Genomic DNA, 13,317 nt, shown 5'->3' with positions numbered 1-13,317 from the left:
TGCTGGAGATGGTTTCCCAATGGCTGCTCTGTCTGGGGTGTCAAGCTGGGGGGGTTTAGAGTCCTCATCCCCCTGTTGAATCTATGTCCCAGAAGGCTTAGTGACACAGGCCCAGGCAGCTGCCGCAAAGCCGGATGGGTAAGGAATAAATTGCTTTGTCTCCTCCAGAGGAATGAAGACATACAAATAAACACAATCAGAGACAGGTTTCTACCACACCAGAAAAGTCACCAGGTTTTAACTGGCATGGATGGACAAACCTGTTTTGGAGCCATGGAATCTGATGATCCGGATTTGGCCAGAATGGATGGATGGCTCAACTTAATTAATGAAAAAATGTTTTCCTATGAAAAATAAAACACAACAACAATGCTGCAAAAGAAAATGTATGCATTATCTGAGAGGAGGAAAAAAAAACATGGTTTCTTGCTTTTTGGATTTTATTTTAGGGTCAGTCCACAAAGATGGACATCCAGGTCTGAGAGCAGCTTGTGTTGAGATGTTTGTGGGCACAGCTGTTTCCAACACCAAAGAGCCAACTATTGACAAGCGCTGTGGCAATGCACAGCCTGAGTGGCCCTGAGGCTATGCATGGGGGCAGACAACAGTTCAAACAGGTACCAGAGAATGACAGGCTTTTGGCTTTTTCTGATTATGAATCGTCCTTTTTTTTTCTCAGCTGCTTTTCTAACAAGCAGTTTTGCTTCATTGCAAAGCCTCCATGTTTTCAAAGTCCTTCGCTTCACCTATGTGTCACTTTAAAGCATTTTTTCTTTCTCTGCACTCTTCCAGTTATGTAATCTCTGTGTCTAGGTCCCTTGGTCCCACATATTGACACTGTCCCACAATGCTGGCTGACCAGTTTCAGGAGAATCTATGGAACAATAACCATGAACTAATTCATCAAACATGTTTTAGAGTGACAGCAGTTGACCTGGCTAAATTATAAGCTTCACTATTTTTGGAACCCACCAAATTTAAGTTACATAACTTGCCATGTGTGGGTTCAAAACAATCTTCTCAGCTGATGTTATGTGATCTGTGTTGACAACAAACCTCAAAAGGCATGGCCTCTGGGATTTGATACATGGTTAGCACCTGACTGACAACCACCATACAAGTCTTAATTGACCTGATTCCTATCTTGTCAGATTGATACTTGGTTGGTAAAATAAAACATACAGTTAATTTAACCTATGAAAAAAACTTTGAACTGTTTTTTTTTTCTCTTCTAAGGATAATAAATATCCCTATACTTGGAAATCTTTTTCTCTGAAGGACTCTGTCATGTGCAGTCTTGCACTGGTATTTGAAAAATGTTCATGATCTTATGAAGCATTTTCTACCCATAAAAACTGCTAAACCAAAACTACAGAATGGAATTTAGATTTACCAAAATAAAATGAAACTGTTAAAAAACAAATAGCTCTTTAAATCACTCTTAATTGCCAACATTTTTGGGGCTGTAAACATCCCCCAAAAGTTAACCAAGAATTAAAATAAAGTATGAGCTCATTTTGGGACTTGTGATGTGCCCGTATTTACAAGCTAATGAAAGAGATATGACTCTGTCCGTGACACCGAACCTCAATGTGGGCTTTCTGAAACAGCATATTTACAATCTTTTAGGTCACTCCAGCTCATACTTCATTGAACTCTGTTTGGGTTCTACTAAAAGAAATAAGCTCCACAGCCCCCTCTACTGTTGGACTGGTAAAATTGCACAGTCAAAACCAAATACAATCTTTCATAAATCTTTACTGGTGCAGGTTTTTTTAACAATAAATTGTGTGTGACATAATACAATTGGTACTAAAAAAATGAGATACATTTGCACGTGAATAAAAACTTTAAATACCCTGTTTCAATGCATTACTTATTTATCTTTATCTAAGACAATGTATGAATTGCTTTAATCCCAATCTATACCAAATACAATTTCATAAATGGAAACATAAAGCTATGTTTGGGTGTAGCGGATAATTTCACTCAGATCGTAGCCTGTCACTGCAAAGGCATATCCATCGCCGTCACAGAATTTGGCCCCACAGATTTGTGTGTCCGTCACGCATTCATTATGTAAATGTGCAACCTGCAAGGAAAGTACAACAAATTGGTAAGAATCTCATTTCAGGTCTGAAAAGTGAGTAATAATGGGCCAAATATGACTCATTCATTTACCTCTACAGAATTGGTCTCTGGTGTCACAGACAGGTGCCACACCCTGACAAAAGAGTCCTCAGCAGCAGAAAGGAGCTAAAATAAACGTTTAAAAGAATATCTTCTCAAACGGTTTTCACTGGTTAAGAAAAGGTATATTAAAACAGAAAAGTTCTGCGTTCAAATTAATTTAAAATTTAAAATACATTGATTCGATTGTGATTTAGAAATCTGACTATCACACAAATGAGAACATTTCAGTAATTGATCTGGCTTGTTCCATGTCCTGCAGCATATCTTTGTTCTCTCCTTCTTTCAGTAATTTTCTATTGTTAAAAGTAGCCAGTGTCAGAATTTTTTAGAAACCCGCTCCAATAAAAATAGTTTTTTGTGGGTCCCCGTTGGTGTTATTTTTTGATGACGAAGAACATGTATTAGCAAAATTGAGCTCAGACAATTGCAGACAAATAGATCCATGTCTTTGATTTGCTTGTCTGAGCTCAGAATTGTACAGTTGGACAGCTCTGATATTGCTTAGCTTGCTTACTCTGCATAGAGATTCATTTATCAAACCATTCTCAAATGGTTTAAGAATTCTAGTATACAGTCATTCCTAGTGTTCATTTTTTAACTTCAGATTCTTAAATTAAATACCTAAGCGATGATGGCATTTCTTTTACCGGTACCTTTTTTTAAAAAAAATTATGAAACAAAATATAATTCAGAAAGCTCACCAGTCCAGAAAAGGGAGCGATGTCCAAGGAGTATATCCAGCGGGCGTGAGCGTTAATCTCAGACTGCAGAATTCCTGTCACTGCTTCATAGATGCGGATCTGGCCCGAGCCATATCCTGCCACTACTGTACCTTTCCACAACTTGACAGATGAGCAAGATATGCTGAAAGCAGAGAGAAGCATAAAGGATCAATGCCATCCAGTAACAAGGAAAAAAGATAACAGATTTTAGATTAGAGAAGCACAGGAAATAAAAAAGAATCAAAGGATGATAGAAAAAGTCTATCATTTAGATAGACATACATTCTGATGTGATAAACATAAGGAAAAAAAACATAAAAGGAAATGAATGATAAGAAAGCATCTCTAAAGTTTAAACTATAGTGGCCCTGAAGTGCAAATCACATCAACACAAAAACATAGTGAACATCATAATGACAAATAACAAAACAAATATTAAAAACACAATATGAGCTTTCAGGAATCAAAACATATTTCCAAAAAACCAAAACACAATTCCAAAAAAAAGGAACGTAATAAAAATAAAACATTTTGGGAAACAGAAGTAATTTCCGGAAATCAAAATGAAATGCAAAAAAAAAAAAAAAATGAAACAAAAGAAGAAACCGCATGCGTTTGCAAAAACTCAAACGTCAAGTACCTTTTAGGGTTTCATATTGCGTTTCATATTTTTAATTTCCTTTTTACAGCCACCGTATGAAACAAAGTATTGTTCTGTTATTGTGCAATTGTAATTAGTACTGTTCCAATGTAGGCAAAAAACAAAAAACACAATAACTATAACAGAACTTACTCCAAACCAGCAATCTTATTAAGAAGTTGAAATTCCTCTCCAGACTTCCACACACACAGGCTGCCCCCGTCATCAACAGTCACCAGGTTTGCTACACACTCCTGAGGACCAAAGCATGTAAAGACATGGTTATAGAATATCTGTAGACCATCAAAGAATACTATAAAATATCCGTCATGAGGAGATTAACAGACCAAACCAACAGCTAATGGTACCTGGCTGCCAGAACACTCTGCTGCTATGTCAGTGATGGATTCCTTGTGCTCCTCGAGGACTTCAGACAGCGTGATGTTACTTCCTTTACTGGGAATGTCAAAAACTAGAATAGCGCCTGATGAAACACCTGGAGAAAAAGTAATCAAATAAACTCAAGACTTTTGGGATACATGATCAAAAAGTGTTTCAAAAGCCGATACTTACCCACACAGACGTAATTTTCAGAAACGGCTGCTATGCCTCGAGCAAACACTGCCTGTGCTGGGACAATCAAAATAAAAGCGTTACGCCACAAGGCTAAATGGAAGAATCATCTACTCACAAAAAAAAGAGCGTCAATGTGCAATCATGGATTTAGCAAAAGACACTGCATGTTTTTGAAATAGACTCATATGCTTATATCCGTTTACCTGTGGGGGTTTCAGGTGTGTCAAGTGCATGCCAGTACACCATTATGGAGCCATCAGATTCATACATCTAAAACCAAAAATGTAAACATGAGAGACTACAGAAAAGACAGTGACCACAGTGAATCGCACTTTTTATTGACATTTACTGGGATTATAGCAGAATAAAGCCCTTTTTTTCTTTTATGAAGGCAATAATTGTCAGCAGTCGAATCACCTGAATGCCTTTCTGAGAGGTCACCACCAGCAGCTCACGAGAGGGCAGAACACAGAATGCAGCCTGTAAAAAATACATGTATATTAGCTCTCAGCTTTAAAAAAAGATCTATCTGTATTAATTCACAATGTTAACTTCAAATACATAATGCATCTTTTCAAAACTTAACAAATCTATTTTTTCAGAGTTTTCTTCTATCTTATCTTAGTACCATCAATGTCCATACTAAAGAAGGAGGGATGATCTACCTCTAGTTTCTAAATCTAGTCATTTTTGCAGTGAAGTTAATAATAATATTATTAACTTGTAATAATATTTACAAGTATAAAAAAGGGTTTTAGATACTATCTTCTATGTAGGGCATCATATACATTTGTATGCATGCAAGTATAAGCTGGAACATCACAGCAGTGTACATAATTCCTTAATTTTTCTGTCAATATTTGTAATAAATGTATTTTTATCCAAATATGCTTTAGTTAGACATGCTGTAAGTTTCTATTTTGTACCAATAACATCCTTTCAAGATGAATAAAAAGTACATTTCCTGTTTTTAGTCTAAATATGTGGAGTCAATCTCCAATCGCTGCTCTGCTTCTTTTCCAATCACTCATCTTACTGCTGATTCTGATTATCAGCAGTTAGGAGGAAAAGGAAATGTGAAAAAGCCAGCAGGACAGTGACCCTTGAGCACTAGAGCTTGATAATCCCAGGCCTAAATAGTGTTCAAAATGTAACAGAGGGTATGTAGAAATCAAATCAGATGTTGCTTCGCCTGAAGTTAAACCTACGTGTTTGTACCAACTTTAAGGTACATTCAACGTCCATTGTTTTGGGTTCTTTAAGCCCATCCTATGAGTAAAATGGTTCCAGTTTTTCTTTTCTGAAAACATGTGCATAATGTTTAAAGACCCACTCCAGTCATCTTTTGGTCTATCGTAAATGAATCCCCAATGATCGTTTCATTACGATTATGTAATTTTTTAGTCTAAAAAAAAATTCTAGGACAGTTTCTAGGATATAGTTTCTGCAGGAGTTCATCAGAAAGTCATCTCTGAGTTGTGGGCAGAACTGCTGGCATGGGGCAAGCCCATTCCCCCTTCCCATCACCCAGAACTAAGCTCTCTGTTCACTCCTGCTAATTTCCATTTAATTCAAGCCTTTTGCAGACCATTACATCTAATTATCACATTTCCTGTGATTTTTCACACCGACGTGGCTTGAAGGAAGACTGACCTGCATTATGAGCGACGTGCTTGTAGCAACGTTGGGCTCCTTGGACTGCAGCTGGCGGTGGGAGTAGTTTAGCCCGTCCCAGGACGCGCTGACCATGTTGACCACGTTGGCATGGACCACTGTGAAATAGGTAAGACGCCTCGGTGCGATTCGCAGCACGCTGAGATTATTGTAGAGCGCCGACGCGCTGTTTTTAATCTGGATGCTTTTTTCTTTGTGAAACATGATGATGGAGGAAGCTTTGTCTAACAGGACCCAGACGAAGAGCGGGAGACTTGACCAATCTCTAAGACAAAGGGGAGCAATTGTTACCACGGTTTAATTAACCAAACAAATGAGAGAATGTAATTACTGAGCAGAAAACAGCTCTAAAGTCTAGTACTACTAGCCGCGAGGGGAACATGTTAGCTAAAGACGATTGTCGTGAAAGTACGACATAAAAAAATAAGAGAGCACTTAACATACCTTTATCTCAAATTACACAAATTGGTGCCTTTCTTCCATTAGTTCAGTTTTAACCCCTAAACATAGACGAGGACGGAGCACTTTCTGCATTAGCAATAGGATTACCGATGCGTCCTCCGCAGCCATAGAGACAACGTACTCTTACGTAATACGTCATCACAGCGTGCTCTGTTGCTGAGCAACCGGAGACGCTTGGGGCAGCGGTCGCACAGAACAGTGAGTACAGCTTTAAAGACCTTTTCACGACATATATGTGTTTGAATGTCATTGCAGTGAAGTGGATTGTGAAGTTTGATCTGCTAAAAATAATATGTAAGTGTTATTAAGGAAAAATTAAACGGATTGATGATTTATTTATCTTTGAATGCTCATGGCAAAGCTTAATGTTTACATAGGAGACTCAAACAAAACAACAGTGATCGCAAATTATAATAAAACCTTTCATTCAGAAACAGGATGCAATTAATTATTAATTCAATTTAGATCCAGAAAACAATACAGAACTGTATTTTGAAGGATATTTTTTTAACAAAAACATACAGTTTAACAGCACGCAGAAATCAGAACATTTTTTTAACTTCCATGTCCCTTTAAGGCTCCATATACGGTACGTGAAAAAACCACAACAGTAATGATGTTCAACTAACTCTACTAACTCTTCATTGACTTAGTTTCAAACCTGACATGTGATTCTTCAATTCTCCAGAGAATTACTCAGAAAAAAGGACATCAGGCCATTTGGACCTAATTGTTGAGCCCAGGGGATGCTGATGATGCAGTATGGGAGATTATGGATGAACTAGTAAGCAAACTATCAATACATGTAAAGATAATAAATGACAAAATCTGGATAAAATTCACATTTGAAACACGTGCTATGACCGTTACACATTTAAAGTTTTTGTGTTTGTGTTTGCAGCATTTATCTTATTCTGGATTATGGGCCAAAAAATACCTCACAGACACTTTGAAGTGCCAGATTATGTGCTTAGACAAAGGAGACGGTGCAGGGGAAACATCTAGAACAGAGGACTATGAGCCTTTGCCAGCAACTTTAGATCCCTGGGCTCAAGGATGCTTGCCAGTCGTGAATTTTACACACGAATTTCCCTGCATGTCACCACAGGTAATATTACATCTATTTCATGTTACTGCATTTTGTCTGTTGGACTGCTTGTAATCATAGTTACTTCATAAAGAAGACTTCTCTGTCTTTGAACAGGAGGATGATTCTGACTCTCATCAAGTCCAAGTCAGGTCAAGATGGCCAGTCAGTGAAAGGCTGACGAGCAGCCTTTTGTTGACCAATGAAAAAGGCATTATCTCCTTAGGAGACCCCAGTGGGAGAACATCTCCCACTGGTTGCACCCAACCACAGGTACCAGGTGCATTCTTCCTGCAATTATTTTTCTGCATTATTTTATAATTACACTTGTTGAAACTAAATATCTTTGTATATTTTACCAGGGTGTTCAGATGGATCAGATCCAAGTTCAGACAGATCCAAGTGAGAAAAAGCTTTCTAATGCTGGTTTGTTGTGTTTAACCAATAGTCCACTTTCCATTGAAAAACTAAAAAACACCATGAAGCATATCAGTGACACACAACATCATAAGAATAGTCAGAGTCCCCCACAAAAACGGAATCAAAAGAAAAAGCAGGGCACAAATCTGTCTCCTCAGGCTGATGCAAGCAGATTATTACCACTAATTTCCCACCCAAGTCAAAGAAAAGATGTGGAGGTGAAGAGAAAGAGTACAGGGCAAACTTTTCTGAAACATAAAAATGTGTCAGGAAATTTCCTCAAGGAGAGCAAAACGCCTTCAAGGTTGGATCCTTCATGTTTGCCTCAAAAATGGATTTGCCCACAGTATGAGATTGTTGATTATGTCCACACAAAGCAGAAATCAACCAGAGAAACCAGACAGGAATCAACATTAAGCAAGCAGACAGACTGGATTGAAGCACCACTAAAGCCTTTAACCAGCTCCAAGAATCCGCTAAAAACGACGAACAAGAATACTTTGGATTTTCCCCATTTGTCTAAAATTGAAAGGGAGCCAAACCAGACGAGCAATGTTGGGAGGTTTAACAAAGGTGTTTCTTTCATTGATTCTCAGGGTGTTGAAATCAACCCTCAAGCATGTAAGAGTCCAACAGAACCTACCAAGTTAAAGCCGATCCAAAACCATCCATATGTGCCTTTGTGTTCAGTTGACCAGGTTGCTATAGGTTCACCTCAGGTCTCTTCATCATTTCAGTCTTTGAATGTGACATCTGCCAATAATTAGTGATGAAATGTTATATTTGGCGATGAAGAAGCTATCCGCATACTGTATGAAATAAAAAATATTAATGATTACAACTTGGTTTTTTCCTAGTTTTATCTGGTAGAAGAAAAGCATTGAAAAGGAATCAAACTTTTTAGGAAAGAGGTGATTCTATATTACCGTGAGATACTTTGTACTGATTCATAATCAATTTTAGATGCTCCTGATTGGTGTGTGAGGCCAGGAAGGGTGTCTGTATTATTTATTATTTTTTCTTCTTCATTTAACATAAAATTTTCTGACTTTTATAGTGACAATAGGAACTTTGTCAGTCTATAACTGTAGAAGCTGTTCTTGTGTGTCAGCATCTTCTTGGTCAAACAGCTGATTTGTGTGCTGACCTCCCGCTGGGTGTGGTGGCGTGCGCCTGTAATCCAAGCTTCATGGAGGCTGAGGCTGGAGGATGGTTGGAGCTCAGGAGCTCTGAGCTGCAGTGGACTATGCTGATCGGGTGTCCGCACTCTGTTCCGTATCAATATGGTCTTCCTGGGGGAGCCCGGGACAACCAGGTCGTCTAAGGAGGGGTGAATCGACCCAGGTCGGAAACGGAGCAGGTCAAAGCCCGCGTGCTGTTCAGTCGTGGGATCACACCTGAGAGTAGATGCTGAAGTTCAGCCTGAGCAACACACTGAGACTCAGCCTTTTGACCTACTCTGTGCTCTTCATCACGATCCACCACAGCATAGTTTCACATTTTACAGTAGATTCTTTAAACCTTCTGTCTTCTCTGTTCAATCAAAACGCCTTTGTTTTTCTTCTTCCTACACTCCCCCCTACTGGACAATATAAGCATCAATGTCAACTAAAGTAAAACAATTTTTTCGGGGGATTTTTTGGAAATCCATATGGAATCGTATTGAATTGTTTCAAAAATCATTTTAAAAAGTGTGTTTTTAAAAAGACTGAAAAACTGTCTTGAAAAACACTTTTTTTAAACTGTATACACTATGCTTCCATATTCCACAATGTACTATGATGCTCTTAAATATAATTAGATTTTACTGTGAATTATGACTCTTTCACTTTGCAGTTTTAGTGGCTCATTTTAGCTGATAAGGTGGCCCATTTTACCTATTACCTGTGGCATATCTCTAAAATACGAGACAGGAGATGGTTCAACAGCTGCAGAATATAAACAATAGCATTGTATTCCATAAATTCAGCACAAAAACATTCAAAACAATTAAGAACACAATCAAATGTCATAAATTATTTTGTAATCCATTTCCAAAGAAGTTAACCAAAAACTGACTTAATTGATGTCAATTGATGTCACCTTGATAAAAATAACATACAATCCTAGAATTAAAACAGTTTATTTGTAACAGTAATATTTTAATTTTAACAATATCTTTTGTTTTTCTTTCTGTTTTTTAGTTTTAAAGTTTGTTTATGTTGCCCTATCATACTGAAAGCACTGTAAAAAAGAAAAGGGGTGGAATCTAGTTTTTCTTGTAAAATAATGCTGTCCTGTATGAAATGAAGACTCAGTGTAAATGTCAGACTCAACTGAGTCAATATAGTTGGTCAAATTGTCTCAAACAGTAGATCTGCAATATGAATCCCTCCAGAGCTGTTTTAAAGAAAACAATGAATGTTTGAAGATATGCCACAAAGACATTTAAATTCCTTAACAAAGTAAATAATTCTCAGATGTTTTCACTAATCCTTGTTTCCTTAATCATTCGGTTTTTACATGACCACTTTTTGTGTCAAATAGTAAAAAGCTGCTGTTATTGAGAACCCAATATATTTATATAATCATTTAAATCAAAAACCAGATCTTTTGATTTTGAAGATAAAATAGAAGTGAAGAACATCATATTTTATTAATAAAATCATCCTTTACAAAAGCTGGTAAAAAAAAGTAAAGTAACATAGACAATAAAAGGATTTAAACGAACTTTGGACTTCTGTGTGTGTAAAGAGCAGAGGGTGTGGATAGCATCCTTTGTGACAGTGGATTTTTTTTGCATCTTATATGTCAGGAGAGAGACCTGACTGGCACCTCAGAGAAAAGTCATCCACAAACTGTCACATAAAAAAGTGGTAAATAAAAAAAAAGAAAAGTTTATTAAAACATTTTCCAAGACTATGAAGATTAAGATTTTATATTTTTCCTGTAGTAAATCATTATACCGACAAATATTATGACAATATGTGTGAGACTTTAGTTAGAGAAGCTGTTCTTGTGTGTCAGCATCTTCTTGGTCAAACAGCTGATTTGTGTGCTGACCTCCCGCCGGGTGTGGTGGCGCGCGCCTGTAATCCAAGCTTCATGGAGGCTGAGGCTGGAGGATGGTTGGAGCTCAGGAGCTCTGAGCTGCAGTGGACTATGCTGATCGGGTGTCCGCACTCTGTTCTGTATCGATATGGTCTTCCTGGGGGAGCTTGGGACAACCAGGTCGTCTAAGGAGGGGTGAATCGACCCAGGTCGGAAACGGAGCAGGTCAAAGCCCGCGTGCCGTTCAGTCGTGGGATCACACCTGAGAGTAGATGCTGAAGTTCAGCCTGAGCAACACACTGAGACTCAGCCTTTTGACCTACTCTGTGCTCTTCATCACGATCCACCACAGCATAGTTTCACATTTTACAGTAGATTCTTTAAACCTTCTGTCTTCTCTGTTCAATCAAAACGCCTTTGTTCTTCTTCTTCCTACACTGCCCCCTACTGGACAATATAAGCATCAATGTCAACTAAAGTAAAACAATTTTTTCGGGGGATTTTTTGGAAATCCATATGGAATCGTATTGAATTGTTTCAAAAATCATTTTAAAAAGTGTGTTTTTGAAAAGACTGAAAAACGGTCTTGAAAAACACTTTTTTTAAACTGTATACACTTCTTCTTCTTTCTCTTTCGGCTTTTCCCATCAGGGGTCGCCACAGCGAATCATCCTTTTCCACCTCACTCTATCATGAACATCTTCTACTCTAACGTTAGCCAACTTCATGTCCTCTGTTAAGACATCCATATATCTCCTCTTTGGCCGTCCTCTTGCCCTCCTGCCAGGCAGCTCCATCTCCAACATCCTTCTACCAATATATCCACTATCCCTCCTCTGAACATGTCCAAACCATCTCAGTCTGGCTTCTCTGACTTTGTCGCTAACACAGGCAACATGAGCCGTCCCTCTGATGTACTCGTTCCTTATCCTGTCTAACCTGGTCACTCCTAAGGAGAACCTCAACATCTTCATCTCCGCTACCTCCATCTCAGCCTCTTGTCTCTGTCTCACTGCTACCGTCTCTAACCCATAGAGCAGAGCTGGTCTCACCACTGTCTTGTACACCTTTCCTTTGAGTCTTGCTGACACTCTTCTGTCACACAACACTCCTGACACTTTCCTCCACCCGCTCCAACCTGCCTGCACTCGCCTCTTCACCTCTTTTCCACACTCCCCATCACACTGAACTGTTGACCCCAAGTACTTAAACTCCTGCACCTTCTTCACCTCAGCTCCCTGTAACCTAACGCTTCTACCTTGATCCCTCTCGTTCAGACACATGTATTCTGTCTTACTACGACTGACCTTCATGCCTCTTCTTTCCAGAGCAAACCTCCACCTCTCTAGCTGTTCCTCCACCTGCTCTCTACTCTCACTGCAAATTACAATGTCATCCGCAAACATCATTGTCCAGGGAGATTCCTGTCTTACCTCGTCTGTCAGCCTGTCCATCAGCATAGCAAACAAAAAGGGACTCAAAGCTGATCCTTGGTGTAGTCCCACCTCCACCTTGAACTCCTCTGTCTGACCTACAGCACATCTCACCACCGTCATACTTCTCTCATACATGTCCTGAACTACTCTGACATACTTCTCTGCCACTCCAGACAACCTCATACAGTACCACAGCTCCTCCCTCGGCACCCTGTCATACGCCTTCTCTAAATCTATGAACACACAATGCAGCTCCTTCTGACCATCTCTGTACTTTTCCATCAACATTCTCAAAGCAAAAATGGCATCAGTGGTGCTCTTACGGGGCATGAAACCATACTGCTGCTCACAGATCTCCACCTTCTTCCTAAGCCTGGCTTCCACTACTCTTTCCCACAGCTTCATTGTGTGGCTCATCAACTTTATTCCTCTATAGTTGCTGCAGTTCTGCGTGTCACCCTTGTTCTTAAAGATCGGAACCAGGACGCTTCTCCTCCATTCCTCAGGCATCTTCTCACTCTCTAAAATCCTATTGAACAACCTTGTTAGAAATTCCACTGCTGTCTCTCCTAAGCACTTCCATACCTCCACAGGTAGGTCATCAGGACCAACGGCCTTTCCGCTCTTCATCCTTTTCAGAGCCTTCCTAACCTCATCCTTTCCAATCTCGGCTACTTCCTGCTCCACAACAACCACATCTTCCTCCCTTCTTTCCCTGTCATTTTCCTCGTTCTTCAGCTCCTCAAAATACTCCTTCCATCTTTTCTGTACACTCTCTTGGGTTGTTAGCACCTTTCCATCTCTGTCCTTAATCACCCTTATCTGTTGCACGTCCTTCCCATCTCTGTCTCTCTGTCTGGCTAGCCTGTACAAGTCCTTCTCTCCTTCCTTTGTGTCTAACCTGTCATATAGTTCATCGTAAGCTTTCTGTTTGGCCTTTGCCACCTCTCTCTTCACTCTACGCTGCGCTTCCTTGTACTCCTGTCTACCTTCTTCAGTCCTTTCTACATCCCACTTCCTTTTAGCCAACCTCTTCCTCTGGACGCATTCCTGTACTTCCTCATTCCACCACCAAGT

The 13,317-nt window shown here is 39.3% G+C and overlaps 2 protein-coding genes across 3 annotated transcripts; one reads left to right on the top strand and one right to left on the bottom strand.

Annotated features, from left to right (window-relative positions):
- Nucleotides 1-1,738: 1,738 nt before the first annotated feature.
- Nucleotides 1,739-6,407, bottom strand: wdr54 (WD repeat domain 54). The gene is made up of 10 exons (XM_078952213.1): nucleotides 6,250-6,407; nucleotides 5,785-6,070; nucleotides 4,549-4,611; nucleotides 4,335-4,401; nucleotides 4,129-4,185; nucleotides 3,924-4,051; nucleotides 3,709-3,809; nucleotides 2,895-3,057; nucleotides 2,182-2,256; nucleotides 1,739-2,092 (listed from the first exon to the last, which is right to left on the bottom strand). Exons 2-10 carry the CDS (start codon nucleotides 6,007-6,009, stop codon nucleotides 1,961-1,963), a joined length of 1,011 nt encoding a protein of 336 aa, XP_078808339.1. The 5' UTR covers nucleotides 6,010-6,070; nucleotides 6,250-6,407; the 3' UTR covers nucleotides 1,739-1,960.
- On the top strand, nucleotides 6,312-8,615 carry c20h2orf81 (chromosome 20 C2orf81 homolog). 2 transcript variants are annotated; one of them, XM_004072454.4, is made up of 5 exons: nucleotides 6,312-6,465; nucleotides 6,956-7,051; nucleotides 7,169-7,375; nucleotides 7,472-7,627; nucleotides 7,717-8,615. In XM_004072454.4, the coding sequence occupies exons 2-5, from the start codon at nucleotides 7,040-7,042 to the stop codon at nucleotides 8,539-8,541; spliced, it is 1,200 nt and encodes a 399-aa protein (XP_004072502.1). In that variant the 5' UTR covers nucleotides 6,312-6,465; nucleotides 6,956-7,039; the 3' UTR covers nucleotides 8,542-8,615. The 2 variants fall into 2 exon arrangements, with proteins under 2 accessions (XP_004072502.1, XP_078808338.1); XM_078952212.1 differs by having other exon boundaries at nucleotides 6,462-6,561.
- The last annotated feature ends 4,702 nt before the right edge of the window (nucleotides 8,616-13,317 follow it).

The sequence above is a fragment of the Oryzias latipes genome, chromosome 9 (assembly GCF_053564925.1).
Source record: "Oryzias latipes strain Hd-rR chromosome 9, Olatipes_Hd-rR_3.1".
NCBI lineage: Eukaryota > Metazoa > Chordata > Actinopteri > Beloniformes > Adrianichthyidae > Oryzias > Oryzias latipes.
Note: the sequence above shows the minus strand (reverse complement) of the source record. Positions and strands in the feature narration are given on the sequence as shown.